The sequence below is a fragment of the Panthera leo genome, chromosome E1, assembly GCF_018350215.1.
Source record: "Panthera leo isolate Ple1 chromosome E1, P.leo_Ple1_pat1.1, whole genome shotgun sequence".
In the NCBI taxonomy this organism is placed as follows: Eukaryota; Metazoa; Chordata; class Mammalia; order Carnivora; family Felidae; genus Panthera; species Panthera leo.
In genome coordinates, this window is record NC_056692.1 from 42,981,578 (window position 1) to 43,004,112 (window position 22,535).

The following is a 22,535-nucleotide window of genomic DNA, read 5'->3' on the forward strand; positions in this document are numbered from 1 at the left end:
TAACCATTTCTGTGTGGATGTATGTTTTCCGTTCCCTTGGGTACACGTCTGTGAGTGCAACTGATGGGCCATTGGTAACTATGCCTAACTTTCTGAGGAATTTCCAAACTCTTTCCCTAAGTGACTACACCATTTTACATTCCCACCACATATGGGGATTCCAATTTCTCCACATCCTTTCCGACGTTTTTATTATCTGTTTGATTATAGCCATCCTCACGTGTGTGAAGTACCGTCTTGTGGTTTAGGTGTGCAATTTCCCCAGTGTCTAAGGACAATGACACCAAGCATCTTTTCATGTGCTCAGTGGACATCAGTAGATCTTCTTTGGAGAAATGTCTATTCGAATTCTTTGCCTATTAAAAAAATTTTTTTAATGTTTATTTATTTTTGAGAGAGACAGCGAGCGAGTGGGGGGGGGGGCAGAGAGAGAGAGAGAGAGGGAGACACAGAATCCGAAGCAGGCTCCGGGCTCTGAGCTGTCAGCACAGAGCCCGACGTGGGGCTCAAATTCACGAACCATGATCTGAACCGAAGTCGGAGGCTTCACCGACTGAGCCACCCCACCCAGGCTCCCCTAAGTCTCCCAATGATTTTGAGTTAATTCTTGTGTATGGTGTGAGGAAGGGGTCTACCTTTATTTTGTCGCAGGTGGACATCCCATCATCCCGGCACCAGTTATTGAAGGACTACAGTTTGTCAGCCCTGCTTATAGGGTTTGAGATGAGGGAGGCATGGGTGAGCAGGACCCAGGACCCCTTCTGTTGCTGTCTGAGACTGAAGCTGCTCACCAGTGGGACAAGTGGGGTGGGTCTGGGGTCACAGAATTGTGGGAAGGGATTTTAGCTTCCCGCCTCCCCCATTTCAAGCACTCCCTGCCTTTCTGTGCCTAAGCATGGATGAGCAGAGGCAAGAAGAAAGCTGGCTGGACTGCCCTAAGTGGCTGTCTACACAGAGGAAGTGACTCACACGAGAGGTGGGTCCAGCCCAGCTATTTTGTTAAGTGTCACCAACCTCACTCTGAAGTTGCTATTTCCACCCCCTAAATGAGACTGCCCTCTCTGCTCCCGTAGACGCGGAAGGGGAGTAAGGCTGAGGCTGCCCTAGAGGGATTGGTTTGGACAGTTTAATCCATTCAGATGCTTTATGGCACCTTAAGCCAAGAGTGGAGAACTCTGAGTCGGGAGTATCGGGGCCTCAGAGCTGGGCTCCAGGGCTCCCTCTGAAAACCCTCGGAATTAGCAGGTGCTTCCTTCAGTCAGTGACAGGACAATGTGTCAATCAGGGTGGCTACTTGGGAAGCATTTGCAACACAAGATTCTGAACAAAGCCTGCCTGGGCCATAGAGACCCAGGGGAGCTCCCCGAGGAAAATGGGCAGGAGCCCCACAGAGCCTGGCGCACACACCTGGGAAGTCCTGCGGCCTCCCAGCTCACTATTCCTTAAGACTCAGCTCAGGGGCCGTCCATCACCTCCTCTGGGAAGCTTTCCTGACTATTCCCCAGGCTACACTCCTCCCGCTGCCTAGCTGGGTCAGGGACTCCTCGGGGCTCCCACGGCATTCTTTGCCCACCCCACCCGGCACCTACCAAGCTGTATGCAATGGCCGCTCTTCTTTCTGCCTGGCACAGAGTTATCACAGATGAGGGAATAATTCTCGAGTATCAAACGTCTTTGGCATAAAATAACAAGGCTGGGGCAAGGGGACTGGAAGGAAGGAGACAAATGTGAATTGTGAGGTGATATATGTTCACTGGTGAGGGCTTCTCTCTCCGAGGAGGCGAGGGAGACTACCGGGAAATGTTCAGACACGGTCCAGCGGCCACAGGTCAGCCCCCAGGAAATGACACTCCAGGAAAAATCTTTTGTTCTCTTAGACAACAGACAAAACCAGTGGGAACACTGGGTCCTTGCAGCTTCTGCACACAGGCCTGGATGGAGCTCTGTAGCTGTGCCCCAGCCAGGGCCCCCGGCCACAAAGCGGGGTGTGAGGGGGGGAGCACCCCACTGTTCCCCCTCCCCCTTCCTACCACCTACCTTCCTACCTTCTGCTCATTCAAGCCCCCACAACTGGCCAGTTCCCTGCCGCTCTAACAGTGGAGGAAACCGCCACAGACCACGGGTCTAAGCCATGGCAGCACCTGCCACGAGGGGCCCGAGACAGAGGAATGCCACTTTCACTGGATGAAGTCTTAGAATCCAGACTGTCCTCTGGAGTGCAACTGAGAAATCCGTTCACAGCCTCCCGGAGTCCACAAATAGAAGTCCCCTTAGCTCCCCCAGTCCCGGCCCCTTTCCTTCCTGGCACTTGTCACCAGTGTAATTATGATGTGGGTAATGACTTGCCTGATCCAGTGTCTGTCCCCAAGGAGCAGGGCCCTTGTCCGTCCTGTTCCATCACCGTACCCAGTATGGTGCTTGGCCCAGAGCAGGGCCTCTGCGGTGAATGAATTTAAAATAATGTTTTTTGTTTCTTTTTTAAAGAAAGACCGAATGGCTCTCATGGTTATACGACTTGACAGTCAGAACCCTCTACCCACCCCCCACCCCCACCCCACGCCAACAAAGTGTCAAATAAATGGCAGTGACTAAGTGACAGAAGCACAGGAAAATGAGACTCACAGGGGTGACACACGGGGTGGAGCCGGGGGTCCACCAGGTGGGCTGCACGGGAGTGCCCAGCGACTATCTACTTAGTGGAGGGATGAGTGGGTCCTGTGGGCTCTCAGCAACCTGAGTCCCCTGAGGCCTGCGGGGAGGCGGAGCCCGCCCTGGTCAGACCCACCAGCCCAGCCCATGCATTTGGCGGCCTACTTCTCAGCGTAAACTCCCACGCTGGCATCTCGAGAGTCTCTGAGAGTTCGAGAACCATTAATTACGCCTGCACTCACCCAGGTACGGTGTGCAGAGCTGACCTTACAGAAGGGAACAGACATGCTCTTCCGTATCACGGAGCCGATATTCGAGTCCAGAGGCAGGAATTCAAGTGAAGCAGGCAAATGGGAAAGGGAGTCACTGGGGACTGTGCTTTTGGGACAGGGTGCTGGGGGAAGGCGGAGACAAGGGTGAGGAAAAGGGGCGAGCTGGGAAAGGGTCCAGGCAGATGGAATGGCAAATGGAAAAGCCTGGGGCTGAAAGGAGCCTGCGGTGGCAGAAGCTGCCGGAGGCCAGAGGAGCAACGCCCGGTGAGCCGAGGAGCTTGGGTGACAAGTTAAGCTGCCCTGTCCCATCAGCTCTGGGACCCTGGCAAGACAGGATGTCGGAGCTGAGACACAACACGAGTCAGGTCTTGGACGGGAGTGAACTCAGCTTGGTCAACGCCACTCTGTGGCATCCTGCTAGGGCGCGCAGCCCCAGACCCTAGGGGTAGCCCCCTGCTTCCAGCTCAAGCCGGGGGCTGTGGAGTCGTTCTTCTTTACCCTTCAGGGTGTTGACAGCTGTCGGCTCAAAACCTTCAGAGTCCTCTGACATTCTGGGCCCTGAAGACTCTTCAGGATAGTAAAAAATGGAGACTGTGACCCTCACTTATACAGCTACATGGCTTATACAGTCACATTCAGTCAGTGGTGCTAGTCAGTCCGCTATCTGTATGGACAAAACATGACTTTTGACTCTTACCTCACACCATACACAAAACTCAATCCCAAGTGGATCATAAATCTAATTGCAAAAGGTAAAACAACAAAGCTTCTAGATGAAAATACAGGGGTCTTCACAGCTTTGGGTAGAGATCTTAAAAATAGACACAAAATACATAAACCACAAACAGAGAGGCCAATAAATTGAAGAGCATTAAAACCAAGAATTTCCGCTCCACGAAAAATACCATTAAGAGATTTAAAACACAAGCCATAGGGGCACCTGGGTGGCTCAATCAGTTAAGCATCCAACTCTTGATTTTGGCTCAGGTCATGATCTCACAGTTTGTGAGTTCAAGCCCCAAGTCAGGCTTTGCACTGACAGTGTGGAGACTGCTTGGGATTCTCTCTCTTTCCCTCTCTTTTTCTTTTGCTTTTTAATGTTTATTTATTTTTGAGAGAGAGAGAGAGACAGTGCAAGTGGGCAAGGGGCAGAGAGAGAGAGATGGAGACACGCAATCCAAAGCAGGCTCCAGGCTCCAAGCTGTCAGTACAGAGCCCGACGCAGGGCTCGAACTCGTGAACCGCGAGATCATGACCTGAGCTTAGCCGACTGAGCCACCCAGGCATTCCTCTCTCCCTCTTTTTCTGCACGCGCATGAGCGTACACACTCTCTCTCAAAATAAATAAATAAACGTTAAAAAAACAGGCAAGCCATAGACTTGAAGAAACGTTTGCTATATGTATATGCGACATATTTTTTTCTCTAATAAAAGACATATCCATAATATGTAAAGAGCCTCTACCAATGAATCAGGAAATACACACAACTCAATTTAAGAATGAAGCAATGACTTAGAGACTTCCAAAAGCCAATAAGCAAAAGAAAAGGTATCAAGACCGTTAGTCATCAGGGAAATGCAAATTAAAACCACAGTGAGGTCCCACTACACACCTATTAGAGTGGCTGAAATGAAAAAGACTGATGACCCCACTGGCTAGGATAAAGAGCAATGAAAATGCTCACATATTGCTAATGTGAGTACAAGTCAGTGCAAACACTGTTAGAAAACTGCTTGGCAGTAGGCACTAAAGGTAAACATATGCCTTCCCAATGACTGGGCAATTCCGCTCCTAGATATATACCCCCAGAAAAGAGTGCAGAGGGGTTCACCGAAATACAAATGTAAGAATGTTCACATCAGCTTTCATCATAATAGCCCAAACCTGGAAACAACCCAAATGTCTGTTAGCAGGAGAATGGATAGATGCACTGTGATATATTCTTACAATGGAATGCTACAGAACAATGGAAAAGAACAAACTATAGCCTCATGCTATATGCACAAGTGAACCACACAGACATAATGCTCAGTGAAAGAAGCAAAAGGGTATACGTTGTACAGTTCCTTTCATACGAATGAAGTTGAACAATAGGAAAAATTAATCTACGGTGCTAGAAGTCAGAATAGAGGCTTCCTTTAGAGGGGAACAATGGGACAAGGCATGAGAGAGCCTTCTGGTGGGCTGGAAATGTTCTATGTTTCCATCTGGAGGATGGTCATAGAGGGTACATCGTATATAATTACTCACTGAGATGTGTACTAACGATCACTTTACAGCATTCCTCGAAAACGTTCTAAAGGGGGAAATAATAGTGTTTTTTTCTGGTAAATTTTTAAAAATCTTTATTTTTGAGAGAGAGAGAGAGAGAGAGCGCGCGCAGGGGAGGGGCAGACAGAAAGGGAGACACAAGAATCGGAAGCAGGCTCCAGGCTCCGAGCTGTCAGCACAGAGCCCGACGCGGGGCTCGAACTCATGAACCACAGATCACGACCTGAGCTGAAGTCGGACGCTTAACCGACTGAGCCACCCAGGTGCCCGGAAATAATAGTCTTTTGAACAAATGGTGCTGGTACCACTGTACACCAATATGCAAAAGAATCGAGCTGGACCTCATCCTCATACCATATACAAAAGTCAACTCAAAATGGATCATAGATCTCAATGTAAGAGCTAAAACTATAAAATTTTTAGAAGGACACATAAATCTTTGTGACCTTGGGCTAGGAAATGGGTATAGACAGGACACCAAAAGCACAAATGGCAAAAGAAAAAAATAGGATTGGACTCTATCAACATTGAAAACATTTATGCTGTAAATGTTACCACCAAGAAAGTGAAATGACAACTCACAGGATGGGAGGAAATAGTTGCTAATTATGTATTTAATAAGGGTATACAATCCAGAATATATAAAGAACTATTATAATTCAATAATAAAAAGACAAATAATCCCATTTTAAAATGGGCCAAGGGGTGCCTGGGTAGCTCAGTGGGTTAAGCATCTGACTCTTGGTTTTGGCTCAGGTTGTGACCTCACGTTTTGTGAGTTCAAGCCCTGCATCGGGCTCTGTGCTAGCGGCAAGGAGCCTGCTTGGGACTCTCTCTCCTTCTCTCTCTGCCCCTCCCCTACTCAGGCACGCACTCCCACAAAATAAATAAGTGAAAAATAAACAAAATAAAATAAAAATGGGCCAAGGTTCTGAAAAGACATTTCTCCAAAGTAGATCTACAAGTGGCCAAAAGTCACACAAAAAAGATGATGCTTGACATCATTAGTCATTAAAGAAACGCAAATCAAAACCATAAGTAGATACTGCTCGTGCCCTTGGCTAGCTATAATGACAATTTTTAAAAAGACAGTAAGGACTGTTGGTGAGGATGGAATACATTGCTGGTGGGAATATAAAATGGGGCCGCTGCTTTGGAAAACAGTTTGGTAGTTCCTCAGAAGGTTAAATATAGAGTTACCATGTGACCCAGAGATCTTGCTGCTGGGTATACATCCAAGGCAATGAAAAATATACCCACACAAAAACTTGTACATGAATGTTCACTGCTGTGTTATTTATATTAGCCAAAAAAATGGGGGAATAAAACAAAAGTCTATCAACGGATGAAGGACAAAATAAAATGTGACGGATTCATACAAAGGAATCTACAATGAATTATTACTCCCTGAAGCACAGATCAGGCTCCGAAAACGACGAATCCCGAAAACAGTATGTTAATTGGAAGAAGCCAGTCACCAAAGGCTGCATATTACATGATTCCATTTATGTGAAATGTCCAGAATAGCAAATCTATAGACAAAGGAAATAAGTGGTTGCCAGGGAATGAGAGGAGTGAGGCCGGAGGAGGAGGATGGGGCGTCACTGCTAATGGTAAGGGATTTCTTTTCTTTTCTTTTTTAAATGTTTTTATTTATTTTTTGAGAGAGATAGAGACAAAGCATCAGCAGGGGAGGAGCAGAGAGAGAGGGAGTCTGAAGCATGCTCCAGGCTCTGAGCTGTCAGCACAGAGCCTGACACGGGGCTCGAACTTGTGAACCACAGATCATGACCTGAGCTGAAGTCAGACACTCAAACGACTGAGCCACCCAGGCGTCCCAAGGGATTTCTTTTATGGGGGATGAAAATATTTTCAAATTCGATTGTAGTGATGGCTGCACAACCTTGTGAATATACGAAAAAAAAATGGAATTATACACTTTAATTAGGTGAATTGTATGGTATATGAGTTATATCTCAATAAAGCTATTTAAAAGCGCGTGTGTGTGTGTGTGTGTGTGTGTGCGCGCGCACGCACGCGTGTCCTAGTCTATTTCACGGCCTTGGCCCCATCCTGAGTTACAGGATCTGGAAGCTACCGGATGAGAGATACGCACGGATGGAGCTGAAAAAGCAAGACTATATCCTAACGTGACCCCAGACAGCAGCTGGGATAAACCTGGGGTTCTGTATGTCCACGTGCACACGTGCATACAACTTCCTACCCTGGCTATTCATGACTCAAGAACAAATGTGAAATGGCAAAGAGCTCAGGTCTACAGCTTTGACAACCGCTTCACTGGGCCGATAGTTCTCAAGCCTCTGACCCATGGCTCTGTGCAGGAGATTCCCAGGGCTGGCTTCCCTTGGGGTTATCAACAAAGGAGACTGGCCCATTCTAGAGCTGCACTGCCCAACAGAAATAGAATTCCAGCCACATGTATCATTTTAAATGTTCTACTAGCCACGTTTTTAAAATGTAAAAAGAAACACGTGTAATTAACTTTTATATTTAACCCAATATCAACAATATTTTCATTGTAACACGTAATCGAGAAATGATTGAGATATTTCACCTTCTTTTTTTTTTTCAGACTAAGCCTTCAAGATCCAGTGTTTATTTTACATAGCTCATCTCAGTTTGGACTAACCACATTTTAAACGCTCATTCAACAGCCACGTGTGGCTAGTGGTTACCATATTGGATGGTGCAGTTCGAATCTGGCTCATACTGCAAGATGAGTATTCTCAAAGTCTGGTATTTGAGAAAATCTGAATTTAATAATAACAAGAGCTGAGGAGGAAACCAAGGCTCAGTGAGGCAAAGTGCCTTGCCCGAGGCCTTGAGCTGATAAGTGGCAGTGGTTATGCGCAGGGTCTATGATCAGATGAGAATTATCTTCTCTACGGGGTCAATGTGAGAGGACAAGAGAGACCCATGGGAAGGGACTGGCACTGTGCCTGGCTCACGTCCACCGTGACAGATATGAGGGGCTAATGGAGACAAGGCAGAGACCACTCGGGGTGGCTAGCTGGGGAGACCCTGCACCAGCTGAGACATTTCCCCAAGACCTCTCCCCGAAAAGCTTGTATCACTCACCGGGCTGGTGGGTGAGGACACCCCAAGGCTCCGTGCAGCTCCGTCATCCTCCAGAGACTTCTGCTGGCCACTCCCCGGGCTGACTGCTCTGGCCGCCGCCTCTCTCACGGGACTGGAAGGCCTCTGGTCTAAAATGCTCACCGAGGGGACAGCTTTGGCAGTGCCCAACTGCAGCAAGCCCAGGGTGCCAGGTGCCTGGGGAGGCGGCTCCTGCTTGCGGTCCCCATCTTGAGTCCCAGAGGATGCTTGGGGCGGGAGGGGCTCTGCGGGCACATCAAAAGGGACGCTGGCCTCCAGGCCGGGGAGGGGGAGTGAGGCCCGCCCCGTGGGAATCTCCATTTCTCCACTCAGTCCGCTCAGTCCGTTGGTTGGCACAGAGTTTACCTGGGCTTTGCTGAATTCCGACAATACCCTAGAAGTTTTTAAACAGAGAAACCTGTGTGACAAGCTGTCAGCTAGAATGCCCAAGGCTATTGGGACAGCGGTAAGAAGGCAAAACTGCTGTCTGGGGATTTCAAAAACAAAACATCCTCGTCATCCACCCACCGTGCTCCTCTGCTTACACACAAGCCTTCCTCTGACACTCCTCACAAAGTTTCTCCCCAGCTGGGACTGAGGTAGAGTGGGCGGCCAAGGGAATTGCGGGGCCCGGGATCTCCGGTGCAAGCGCTGGTCCACCAGAGCTGGGCCGTATGTGGGGTCCCAGATGCCTCCTGTTCCCAGGACCTGCCGCCGGAGATCAGTGTACACGGGGTGCAGGAGTGTGCACGCAAGTATACATGGGGTGTGCACCTGCTCACTCTTCCAATGGTACTGGCTCTTCTTGCCCTTCAGTGGTGCTTCAGGGACTACGGGGAGCCAGTGTTACTGTCTTTATGTACACACGCACACGCACGCACATGAAAACTACTCTGGGCCTTCTAAAACGTGCACTGGCTAGTGGCTGCTCCCCTTCTCCTGAGGCTTCTGAGAATCCACATTCTGTTTCTGAACTAGAACTATTGGCTGTCTCCTCCTTTGTTTATGAACCAATAGAGTATGTCACGGGCGAATACAGATTCATACAACAACAAAGCTATCCGGGGCCCAAGAGATTGCCCATATCTGCCCTAATGGTTTAGACTGAGTCAGAAGACATGCCAAACTCCCCTTAATGTGGGCTCATTTCCATAAGGATTTTAGAACTCAAGTTTTTACCTTAATGTCTTCTGGCTGAGCTGTGTGCTCTTATCTACATCATAACCCCAAACAACATTTCAAGACATGCTAGTCAAACATTGGCGAACAACCCATACATTTATGGGCAACTGATTTACAGCCCAAGACATTTCAGTGGGGAAAGAATAGTCTGTTCAACAAATGGTGCTGGGATAAGCGAACAGTCCCATGCAAAAGAAGAAAGTTGGACCCCTACCTCACACCATATAAAAAATGAACTCAAAATGGATCAAAGACCTAAAAGTAAGAGCTAAAACTATAAAACTCTTAGAAGGAAACAGGTATAAATCTTCGGATCAGGCAATGGTTTCTTATATGACAGCCAACAAATAAGTAAACAATAAAAAATAGGTACGCTGGACTTTATCAACACTAAAAGCTTTTGTGCTTCAAAAGGATACTATCAAGAAAGTAAAAAGACAACCCATAGAACAGGAAAAAAATCTGCATATCTTATATCCAAGTATTATCATATATCTGATAAGGGTCTAGTATCCAGAATATAGAGAGCTCTTACAATTCAATAATATTAGAACAAATAACCTGACTGAAAAATGGACAAAGGTTTACAGAGACATTTCTCTAAAGGTATACAAAGGAAAAGTACATGAAAAGATGCTCAATATCATTAGACGGTAGTGAAATACAAATCAAAACCATAATAAGATACTACTTTATGCCTACCAAGATGCCTATAACAAAAAAGACAGAGGGGCACCTGGGTGGTTCAATCAGTTAAGCATCCGACTTCGGCTCAGGTCATGATCTCACGGTTTGTGGGTTCGAGCCCCGTGTCGGGCTCTGTGCCGACAGCTCGGAGCCTGGAGACTGCTTCAGATTCTGTGTCTCCCTCTCTTTCTGCCTCTCCCCAACTCATGCTCTGTCTCTCTCTCTCTGTCTCTCTCTAAAATAATAAACATTAAAAAATTTAAAAAAATTAAAAAGACAGAGAATAACAAGTGTTGGCAAAGGTGTAGAGAAAATGGAACTCCTACATGCTGCTGGCGGAAATGTGAAATGGTGCAGCCTCTGTGGAGAACAGTTTGGTAGTTCCTTAAAAGTTAAACATAGAGTTACCATATGAGTCAGCAATCCAACTCATGGGTATATACCCAAGAGAATTAAAAGACAATGTCTGCACAAAAACCTGTACATGAGTGTTCACAGCAATATTATTCATAGTAGCCAAAAAGTAGGAATAGAACGAATGTCCACTAACTGAAAAGATAAAACAAATTGTGGTGTATTCACACAATGGAATATTATTCAGCCATGACCCATGCTACAACACGGATGAACCTTGAAAACCTACTAAGTGAAGGAAGGAGGTCACAAAAAGCCACATAGTGTATGATTCCATTGGTATTAAATGTCCAGAATAGGTAAATCCATAGCTAGTGGGTAAGGGGTTTCCTTAAAGGGTGATGGAAGTGTTCTCGAATGACATCATAGTGATATGGTACAACCTTGTGAATATACCTAAAGGCCACTGAATTGGACACTTCAAAATGGTGACTTTTATGGTATGTGAATTCTATCTCAACAAACAAGTAGGTGGAAGGTGTCACTGTGTTGTCCGAACAGTCACGGGGGGTGGGGGGCAGGCGGGTGCTGATTCTTGCTCTCGGACCCACTCTAAAAACAGACCGATGAGAACCCAAGAGTGTGGTTTGCAGTGTCAGGCACTGAGGCGCTATTAGGTTCTGGAAACAGAGGGGTAGTTTCCGCAGCTAGAGAAGGAGGGACATTTAAAAAGCGACTGCAGGGGCGCCTGGGTGGCTCAGTCAGTCAAGCGTCCGACTTCAGCTCAGGCCATGAACTCGTGGTTCGTGAGTTCAAACCCTGCGTCGGGCTCCGTGCTGACAGCTCAGAGCCTGGAGCCTGCTTCGGGTTCTGTGTCTCCCTCTTTCTCTGCCCCTCCCCTGTCCGCGCTCTGTCTCTCTCTCAAAAAGAAATAAACAATAAAAAACATTTAAAAAGTCAAAAACCAAAAACCAACTGCATGTGTCCAAACCGCTGTGACAGAACGGAGCCCCTTTCTGAAATGAACTAGGGAGGCAGACTTTTGACAAATGTCCCCTGTGAGGTTCCAGCTCTTCATGGAGTCCCAAGAGGTGGTACAGTGACTAAGAGCCGGGCTCTTGGTTGGCTTTGGTTGGCACACTGCTGTGGCCCCACAATAGGTTCCTAAAGTTCACGGACTTCATTCCTTTACCCGTATAACCGGCATGGTAACAGCACCCGCCTATGACTGTGTTCAAGGCTGAATGAGATCATATAGGTAAAATGCTTATAGAGTGTCTGGCACAAAGTAAGTACTCAATAAACATTAACCTCAGTTTGTCACTGGTTGTTCTTATCGCCACTGGTAAGACTGCTTAGCCTCTACACACATGGCTATAAAAATGTAAGGAAAGAGAATTACGGAAATATTCACCAGCATTACCGAAATGGTTACCAATTATAAATGAACCCTCATCTGTAAGACACATTTTAATGATGGAGTGGACTGGGTGTGGGAATAAAGAAACACCACCCGACAGCAAGAAGCTTGTGTGATAAATTAGAGTTTCCACCAAATCAACACCACGGTCAAGATGAAATCAAGTTCACAAGAGTCTCACCAGGATCAGAGCTGGTCGGCAGGACCCAGAGAGAATAAGAGACATGCACATCAAGTGGGAAAAAGTGCGAGAGATGAGGTTTTGAAGGAAAAGTGAAAGAAAGAGAATTTTCAAAACTTTTGAAGAAAACGCAACATAGGGCTGAAACGCTCCGGTCCTTCCACTTCTGTCCAGCTCAGGGCAGCGTTTTTCAAAAACTGCCTGTTCAAAAATTCTAGCAGTTTGTGCTTTCATTTAGAAGACAGTCTGAAAACATATACGTATTATATACATACGTATATTGTGCGTACACAGAGGCGTAGGTGTGGAATAAAAGCATGGGCTGGAGAATCGGCATGACCACCCCATAAAGTGCCCCCCGCCAAGCGATTCTGAGCCTGCGCTTTTCCTGAGCACGTGGACTAGCGTGTTGGGGTCCACGGCACCACCTGGCGGTCAGGGGTGCTCATGAAAGTACAGGAGGGGGCTGCATGTGCAAAGAATCATTTCCCCCAAGAGAAGGCCTCATGATAACGACCTCTGACAAATATCATCAAGCACAGATCTGCAGCTGTGTATACACAGACAAGTAGCGCGAGAACTGACATCACGGGGACCCCCAGTAGTAAAATGATAATGACACCACCTATGGAGCACTCACCCTGTGATTGGCACTGCTCTAAGCGCTTTGCATACCTTAACTCACTTCCTAGCATTCTTATCCCCATTTTGCAGACGAGGACATCAAGATCAGAAAGGTTGCGTAACTTGCCCGGGGTCGCAAAGCTGGTTAATGGAAGACTCCAGCAGTCTGGCTCCTGAGCCCACACTCCTAACCACCGGCCCCTAGCTGCGCTTCTCAGCGATCAGTGTAATTCAGACCCAACCGACACAAAAGAAGCTATTCAGGCCATCAATCCTCTATTCACAAAGCAAACTGCAGTTTGGTTTCCAGAAAACATTAAGTTAATACATTTCATTGGAATGTTACATCTTTTGTACTTTATGTTTAACTTGTAGATGATTTTTAAAAACTTTTTTTAACATTTATTTTGATAGAACGCCTGTTCTCTCTCTCTCTCTCAAAATAAATAAACTTTAAAAAATCCACGAAAACAACTATTTACGTAATATGACAAAAATAAGCGAACTCTTAACTGCTGATGTGACTCTTCACCCTCAGACACACCCTCTAAGAGCTGGTGTGTGTGGATGTGCGAAGATAACTTCAAGCCCGGCACTCAGAGTGATGGTGCTGGATGTGTGTTTGTGCATCTGTGCGCTCTGTGTTTGCTGGTTCCGCACACCACTGCCCCGCGCTGGTCTGTACATCCTGACCCTCTTCCCTTGACTTCTCCCACAATGCCCAGGATGACGCTTCCCACAGAGGGTGGACGGTCACTGATTCAACGGCCTTAAGCTGGAATTTTCCAATCACAAGACTCGCGAAAGATAAAAGCAGGGCACATGACAACCAGAGGGCCGGCGGGCTGGCCTGTGGGAGGAGGAGACACAAGGAAGGGTTCAGACAGGTGAATGAACTTAAGTCACGCCATCGGCCCAGCCGATAGAGCGGGGATTGCTCCCTTCCAGGATGTTCTACCTAAATTCTTGTTTGATGTTTGAAAGTTCTAGCTAATGTGCTCTGTTGCTCAGAAGCTGCTTCAGCCGTAATTCGCCCCCAGGCATCTGATCTGATTCTCAGCCAGCTCTATGAGGGAGCCTCCACTTTACAGATGAAGAAACAACCTCACAGAGCCAACGCTTGGCCTGCCGTTACTGGACTTGTGACTGGTAGAACAGGGCTTGAGGCTGGATCCTGCTACAAGCCAGTCCGTACCGGCACCCAATCTGGTGTTCTTCCCACAGCAGCTGGGAAACCTGTAAAGCCTTGAATGAACCAAGAAGGTAGGGGCACACAGGAGTAGAAAAGAAGATCCTAGACACTGGCTGAGGGAACATGGGTCTGGTTGAAGGAAGCACTTAACAAAAATTTACCATTTTTGGGGCGCCTGGGTGGCTCAGTCAGTTAAGCGTCCGACTCTTGATTTTAGCTCGGGTCATGATCTCACAGTTCCTGGGATCAAGCTCTGCATCACGCTCTGCACTGACAGCGAGGGGCCTGCTTGGGATTCTTTCTCTCTCCCCACGCCTCTCTCTCTGCCCTTCCCCCACTCATGCTCGCTTGCTGTCTCTCTCTCTCTCTCAAAACAAGTAAATAAACTTGAAAAAAAAGTTGATCATGTTCTACCTATTAGATGAGCAAATATCCAAAAGTTTGATAATACCTTCTGCCTACAAGGCCGAGGGGGCACAGGTACATTCCTGACAGAGTGTAAACAGGCGATTATCTATGAAAATTGTAGATTCATTTATCCTTTGCCTCAGCAATTCTGTTTCTGGGACTTTACTGAACAGAGATAGTTGCATAGAATTCAAAGATCACATACACACGGTTATTTATAGAAAGAGTGAACTCCAGTGTCCAGTAAATACAGGGCTGGTCAAATAAACTAAGGTACATTCATACAATGGAAACACATGCCACAGGGGGGAAAAAAAAAACTGAAGAAACTGATACGAAGCTCCAAAACAAAAATTCTGATCTCTTCTAAGACAAGGTATCAAACAGTATATTTATAATAGCTTTGTGGGGATGGGGCAGAGATAAGAAATAGACATTTAAAAAGTCTATCTATTCCTATCTGTTAGATGCATTTAGAAACATCAGAAAAAGACATGTAAAGGGGGTGCCTGGGTGGCTCGGTCAGTTAAATGTCTGACTTCAGCCTAGCTCATGATCTCACGGTTCGTGAGTTCGAGCCCCACGTTGGGCTCTCTGCTGTCAGCACAGAATCTGCTTCAGATCCTCTGTCCCCCTTTCTCACTGCCCCTCCCCTGCTCATTCTCTCTCTCAAAAATAAATAAATAAACTTTAAAGAAAAGAAAAAGAAAGATGTAAGGAATTAATAATTATGGTTACAAAGGTGGAGAAGACGTTTCACTGTAGGTAGACTTTTTTTTCTTACCATAAAAATAAATCTATTAAAAAATGAGTGTTTAAAAAGGGCCTGAACGAAGAAGGCTCTGCTGGGGTGAGCATGGTACAACATAGAGAGATGGTGACTCACTACCTTGTACACCTGAGACTAATATAACACCGTGTGTCAACAATACTCAAATAGAAAAAAGTTCTTTTAAAGAGACAGCTCTGCCCAGCGTCCCTTCTCTAGTCAAGTTCATTGCTCCCTGTGCTCTTCCTCCACTCACTCGCTTGGCCCCTTTTGTGCACCACCTCCTCCAGGCCTCATTCAGGGTCTGTGTCCTTCAGAGGCCTTCTGGGAGGTCGCAGCGGAGCACCCAGACGCGCTGGGCTTCACTGCGTCTTTTGGAAGTTGTATATCTAACTCCGAACCGTTGGTTTCCGCCCTAGAGGCAATAATATTTTACACGAAGCCTCAGAGAAATTAGGTAACTGGTCGAAGATCAGCCAGGGGCAGAGCTGGAGCCTGATTCAGCTCTGAGCCCTCCCTGAATCCATTCTCCTCGCTGCCCCATGTTGCCTCCAGTTACAAGTCCCGGCAACTCCAGTCCCTGAGGAAGAGCCACGATCCCCTTTTCCTTTATGCCCTTAGAGAGGTCAATGCTCAGTGACAGGCAATCACATGCTATAGGGAGGGAGAGAAAGAGGAAGAGGAGAAGGAAGGAAGGCAGGGGGAGGAGAGGAGTGGGGGAAGGACACTCACTCTTGCAGAGACGGGTCTGAATCATCGGCATTTGCTGTCCCCAGGTCGGAGTCGTAGGACATGGGCTCCTCGGAACGGTCTGGACTCTTGGAGCCATTCTCTTGGAGTAGGCAGCTATCAGAGTTTAGGCTGCAAGACAGCTGGGATGAACCGGCGGTGTCCAGGCTGAGGGAGGAGGCCGTGAGCTTCCGGTTCCGTCGGATCTTATGGCCTGAGTGCTGGACTTCGATGTCCTCCGAGCCTGAGGAATGGGAAATTGAATCCAGAGACTCTTTCCGCTGTAGTTCTGTCCCAGAGGTGGTGAGGGGGTCGAGCTCAGAGAGCGGGCAAAGCCCAGAGAGAGCCAGCGGGGTGAGCGTCCACTCGTTTAAGATGGCGGACTTGTAGGAGAGCTCGAAGGATAAGGACGTCAGTCCCTGCAGGAAGCTGAGGAGGAACTCGCCCTCCTCGGCGTCTCGAAGCAGGGCTGTGGGCTGATAGTACTCGCACAGGCGGGCGGGCTCCTGGAGGAGCAGCTTCAGGTAGCACTCCATCAGGCCGTCATTGAGGGCCAGCCTCAGCCAGGCCCGGCAGCGGCCCACGTCCGTGCTGACAAAGATCAGGTGCTCCAATTCCGAGACGATGTGCCTGGGGGTGGAGAGGACAGGCTTGTTTCAAGAAGTGAGTTCAGATCACAGAGGATCATTTTATCCACTGGTGAGCAGGAGCCAATAATAACGACTGCAAGTATATACAGGCTTGGGAAAATATCTCAGATAGCAGTGTTCTACAGGGAATTGAGAAATATTTAGCTACAACTCCCCACTTTTTCAAGGTTACTGTCATGCAGGATAATTGCCATTTTAGTTTCAACTCCCCAGGCGCCCTTGACATCACCTGCTCATCCGGCATACATGTGATGAGCCCCTAAGTGCCAGGTCTTTGGAGCTGTGAAGATACAGGATACAGACATGGTCCTGCCCTCAGTCCAGGTTACTACCTTTCAAGGGCACACGGAAGTGAACCCTGTTGTCAGTAGAGCTGGGGTGGGGGGAAGGCAATCACTTCCAGGTTGCAGTAAGGACAATGCCTTAGGCAAGGCATTGCGGGATTAGGCATAGGGATTAGGCACAGGCAAGGCATTGAGCTGGGCCTTGAGGGATTTCAAGCCGCAAAGATGGAAGGGGAACCTCAGGCACCAAGGACTGACAGAGAAAAGGCACCAAGGGTAGGGAAGCGGCAGCTGTGTAACAGGAGTGGTGAGCACTCCCGTTACAGCACGGGGAGGAGGAGGAGTGGCTGATTGGGTTGCAAAGTCAGGTGATGCAGGGTCTTGAGCATCCAACCAGTGAGGCAAGGTGGGGCAAGGGTCCCCACACCTGGCTGTGCGTCAGAATCACCTGGGAACCTGGTCAGGATACAGATTCCGGGGCCCCAACGAAGTGAATGGGACTCCAGGCTAGCACTGGGGAGCCTGAGAGTTTTTACACCGGGAAATGACTTGACCGCAGTCGCGCAGACTTCTGGGTGGGCTGCTCGGGATAAGATCATGTACCCAACTCAGTTCCCGAACCCTTGGTCTGATGTAAATGCCCTTCCTCTGACCATCACAGTGCCCTGAGCACGTCTCGCCCATAGGAGTGCGTGCTCCACAGGGCTCAGGGAATGAGCTCGGGTTAGCTTAAGCTCAATAAATGTTGACCAGCTGCCTGACCTAAGGACAGACACAATGAGATAAGGGGGACAATCAGAAAGCCACTGCCACCTAGGAGTGAGGTAAGAACCTGAGATAGGGCGGTGGCAGTCAGCATGAAAAGGAAGATACAGACTGACAAGGCACCTTCAGGCTGAAGGTGGCATTTAATAGCCCTTAGAGGCAACGTGCCAGCAGCTGCTTGCTCCAAAGCCCAGGCAGTTAGGGCCAGGGCCGCAGAGGCAAACGTCCCAGGGTGGATATTCAGATGATCTGGATTCCACGTCTTTAAAAAATGCCATAGCCTGTTAGGATATAATACTTAGCATAGAGATGTTCAAACATTCCAAGGCAGGGTCAGCAAACCTCTTCTGTTAAGGGCCACTTAGTAAAGATTTTAGGCTTTGCAGGCCACACATTCTCTGTTCCAACTACCCAACTTTGCCACGGTGTGGCAAAAAGGCGGCTCCTGCTAAAGGCGACCAGCCAGGGGCCTGAGCAGCCCCAGGCCATTGCCTGTGCGCTGAGGGGCTCTTGAGGCTTGGTCTAACAATAACCCCTATCTCACCCATCTCCATTCTAGAACACAGAGCATCTCTGCTGCTTTCCCATATAGCTGTAGAGGGAGAGCCCAGGGTCACCCACACTGAAGGTCCTCCCCAAAGCAAAGCCTCCCCTGCTGATCTCACTTGTGGGTGACAGCTTTCAGGAGGGGCCAGAAGACAGGCTGAGGCAGAGGCTTCTGGTGGGCGCTCTTCTTCCTTTTCCCTCCGGCCTCGGCTCGGATGTGCTTGGCATGCAGGCCGTGGATAAATACGGCCTCCAGGGCACTGCACATGGTGTTGGCATCTCCGTCTTCGCTAGTGACCACTGTGTCCGAGGACACGTACTGCTTCTGCAACGCCTTCACAGATCCCACTAGCTTCTTCTTGATGACCTAGTCGGTGTCAGACATAACACAGGCCTTTAGAAGATCCTGCGGTGACCCCTGGAAGGTAAGTGCTTATCACCAAATACACGCACACCCACACACGTGCTCACGTCTACCTGTGGGTGTGTATACAGCAAAACTAGCACAAGCTAATCATAGAAAACAAAGATGGGCGCCTGGGTGGCTCAGTCGGTTGAGCGTCCGACTTCGGCTCAGGTCGTGATCTCACGGTTCATGGGTTCGAGCCCAACGTCGGGCTCTGTGCTGCCAGCTCAGAGCCTGGAGCCTGCTTTGGATTCTGTGCCTCCCTCTCTCTCTGCCCCTCCCCCACTTGCACACGCACGCACGCTCTCTCTTTCTCTCAAAAATAAATAAACGTTGGAAAAAATTTTAAAAAAAGAAAGAAAACAGAGACAAAGCATAGAGGAGAAAAGGAAAATTACATACTTATACCACCCAGAGATAGTTATTTTTTTGCAAAGATATTTGTATATTTTTCTTTTGTTTTGCTTTTTAAACCGAACTTCAGTGATTTGATAGCCATAGAAATCTTGTGTTTAGGGGCGCCTGGGTGGCGCAGTCGGTTAAGCGTCCGACTTCAGCCAGGTCACGATCTCGCGGCCCGTGAGTTCGAGCCCCGCGTCAGGCTCTGGGCTGATGGCTCGGAGCCTGGAGCCTGTTTCCGATTCTGTGTCTCCCTCTCTCTCTGCCCCTCCCCCGTTCATGCTCTGTCTCTCTCTGTCCCAAAAATAAATAAAAAACGTTGAAAAAAACTTTAAAAAAAAAAAAAAAAAAAAAAAAAAGAAATCTTGTGTTTAAATACCGGCTCCATCATAGTTACAGGTGTGGGAGCCTGGGTGATCCATCTAGGGCAGGGGTGAAGCTTTCCACCTTGTTTAGGGGTCTACGATTCCATGAAGAGGCAACAAGTGCCACTTTAGAACCATAAAAACACCAAGAAAACAGGAGCATGGTCCACATTAAGAAAGATTGTAGGGGGGCGCCTGGGTGGCGCAGTCGGTTAAGCATCCGACTTCAGCCAGGTCACGATCTCGCGGTCTGTGAGTTCGAGCCCCGCGTCGGGCTCTGGGCTGATGCCTCGGAGCCTGGAGCCTGTTTCCGATTCTGTGTCTCCCTCTCTCTCTGCCCCTCCCCCGTTCATGCTCTGTCTCTCTCTGTCCCAAAAATAAATAAAAAACGTTCAAAAAAAAAATTCAAAAAAAAAAAAAAGATCCTAGGGGCACCTGGGCGGCTCAGTCAGTTAAGCATCTGACTCTTGATTTCAGCTCAGGTCATGATCTCACGGTTTTTGAGTTTGAGCTCCGTATCTGGCTCTGTGCTGACAGTGTGGAGCCTGCTTGAGATTCTCTCTCTCTCTCTCTCTCTCTCTCTCTCTCTCTCCCTCTCTCTGCCCCTCCTCTGCTCATGCTCACTCTCCCTTTCAAAATAAATAAAATAAACGTTATTTATTTAAAAATATCTTTTTAATGTTTATTTCTGAGAGAGAGAGAGAGAGAGAGAGAGAGACAGACAAAGTATGAGGAGGGGGGAGGGGCAGAGAGAGAGGAAGACACAGAATCCGAAGCAGGCTCCAGGCTCTGAGCTGTCAGCACAGAGCCTGATGCAGGGCTCAAACCCACGAGCCGTGAGATCATGACCTGAGCTGAAATAGGACGCTTAAGTGACTGAGCCACCCAGGCGCCCCTAAAATAAAGAAATAAACTTTAAAAAGAAAGAAAGAAAAAAGGAAAGATCCTTGACCTGGCAGTCAGAGGCAGATGTTATTCTCAGCTCTGTTGGTCAACAGCTGGGGCACTACAGACATTTCACTTAACCTCACTGAGCTTAATTTCCTCATCTGTTAAACGGAACGAATACTTCCTGACCTACAGCACAGGAGTTGGGGGGCGGGGGGATTACTCTGAGGGCAGGACTTGCTTTTTTTTTTCATTCTTGCATCCTCAACACTTGGCTTGGTTCCTGACACATGTAAGTATTCCGTTAAGGTCTGTTACATAAATCAATTATAAAATACATATATGAAAAATCCTTTGGAAAGATAAAAACAGTTCTGTCATAGTATAAGCATGTCAAAATTACCTATGTGTTTTGGAAAAGGATTGGGAGGGAATACAGAAAACCTGGTTTGAACTGTTAGCTGATAGGATTATGGATAAATATTTTACTGTTTTATTTTTATCTTAGCCCAAACAGTTCATGTTAATGTTCTTTGAAAAGTCGAATGTTCTTTTTTTCTTTAAAAAAAAAAAATTTTTTTTTTTAATGTTTATGTATTTTTGAGACAGAGAGAGACAGAGCATGAACGGGGGAGGGTCAGAGAGAGAGGGAGACACAGAATCTGAAACAGGCTCCAGGCTCTGAGCGGTCAGCACAGAGCCCGACGCGGGGCTCGAACTCATGGACCGTGAGATCATGACCTGAGCCGAAGTCGGACGCTCCATCAACTGAGCCACCCAGGAGCCCGTTTTTTTTTTTTTTTTCTTTATAACAGCTTTAATGAGACACAATTTACATTGCCTAAAATTCACTCATTTAAACTATACAGTTCAGTGATTTTTGGTATGTTCACAGAATAGTGAAACTACAGCCACTACCTAATTTTAGGACATTTTCATTGTCTCAAAAAGGAACACTGTGCCCATGAGCAGTCACTCCTCTCTAGTCCCCTCTCCCTCAACCCCTAGCAACTACTAATCTACTTTCTGTCTTTATGGATTTGCCAATTCTGGACATTTTGTGTAAATGAAGTCATACAGTATGCAGTCTTTTGATGTTAGACATCTTTTCATATGACTTATGGGTCATATACTTCTTTTATTGTTTGCTTATTTGACTGGAGAGAGAGAGAGAGAGAGAGAGAGAGAGAGAGACAAAGAGAGAGGAGGACAGAGGATTCAAAGTGGGCTAGGGAGTGACAGCAGCAAACTCCCAAATCGTGAGATCATGACCTGAGCCAAATGGACGCTCAACCGTCTGAGGCACCCAGGCCACCCTAATGCCCTCTTTTCTTTTTTTTAATGTTTATTTATTTTTGAGAGACAGAGAGAGACAGCATGGGAGGGAGAGGGCAGAGAGAGAGAGGGAGACCCAGAATATGAAGCAGCCTCCAGGCACTGAGCTGGCAGCACAGAGCCCGATGCGGGCCTCCAGCCCATGAGCCGTGAGATCATGACCTGAGCTGAAGTCGGATGCTCAACCGACTGAGCCACCCAGCTGCCCCTTCTTTTAATGTTTACTTATTTTTGAGAGAGAGAGAGAGAGAGAATGTGCATACATGTATGTGCCTGTGGGGGAGGGGGCAGAGACAGAGCGGACCGAGGATCCAAAGCAGGCTCTGCTCTGACAGCAGAGAGCCCAATGCAGGGCTTGACCTCACAAACTGCAAGACCATGAGCCGCTTACGATCATGACGCTTAACCGTGTGAGCCACCCAGGCGCCCCATATGTATGACTTCCTTTGAGAAATCCTTGGTCTTCAGGCAGCCCCTATTAAAATCCGTTGTTTTTTATCAATTCCCATTCTATCACCAATAAGATGTTCTAGAAAGGGCAGGGTCTCCTCAGAGCCTGCTTCTGCTATAACTCTTTCTCAGCCCGAGGCCTCGCTTTCCAGACAGTACTCATTCATTTCAAAGTGAGGAAGACCAATGACATGGCTGTCCCGTGCCCCCTTCCCCACCCTTGAGCCTCTCCGACTGCCTACCGGGATGGCAGCCCGGGGGTCCAGTCCATTCTCCACCACCGAGAGCATTTCCGCTCACACTGCAGCTCCCTCGGAGAATCACATGACACCTGCAGAGACAGACGGCGCGGCCAGATGAGCAGGTTCCAGCTCACCACCCCCAGCCAATTCTCCCCCTCCCCCCAGCAGGCAGCGGGTCAGCCCATCTTCCTCAAACTGCAATGCAAAGGCCTCTGAATTCAAAAGTAAAAGCCAAGAGTGGATTTTAAGGAAGGAAACAAGGGAAGAGAAGAAATGTGAGGGCTCGAATCTCAGGAGGTGGGGAATCCTATGTGCCGTGGGTGGGTCCACCCTAATCAGGGCATGGAGA

The 22,535-nt window shown here is 47.9% G+C and overlaps 1 protein-coding gene across 6 annotated transcripts in view; it reads right to left on the bottom strand.

Moving 5' to 3' along the window:
- PLEKHM1 (pleckstrin homology and RUN domain containing M1) overlaps positions 1-22,535 on the bottom strand; it is a 172,605-nt gene that overhangs the window by 19,697 nt on the left and 130,373 nt on the right. For all 6 annotated transcript variants that reach the window (XM_042917410.1, XM_042917407.1, XM_042917408.1 and 3 more), the window contains 4 exons: positions 22,187-22,275; positions 18,221-18,468; positions 15,860-16,486; positions 8,293-8,704 (listed from right to left, as the gene is read on the bottom strand). In XM_042917410.1, coding sequence (XP_042773344.1) covers positions 8,293-8,704; positions 15,860-16,486; positions 18,221-18,468; positions 22,187-22,234 — 1,335 coding nt within the window. In that variant the 5' untranslated portion in view covers positions 22,235-22,275. The remainder of the gene's footprint in view (positions 1-8,292; positions 8,705-15,859; positions 16,487-18,220; positions 18,469-22,186; positions 22,276-22,535) is intronic.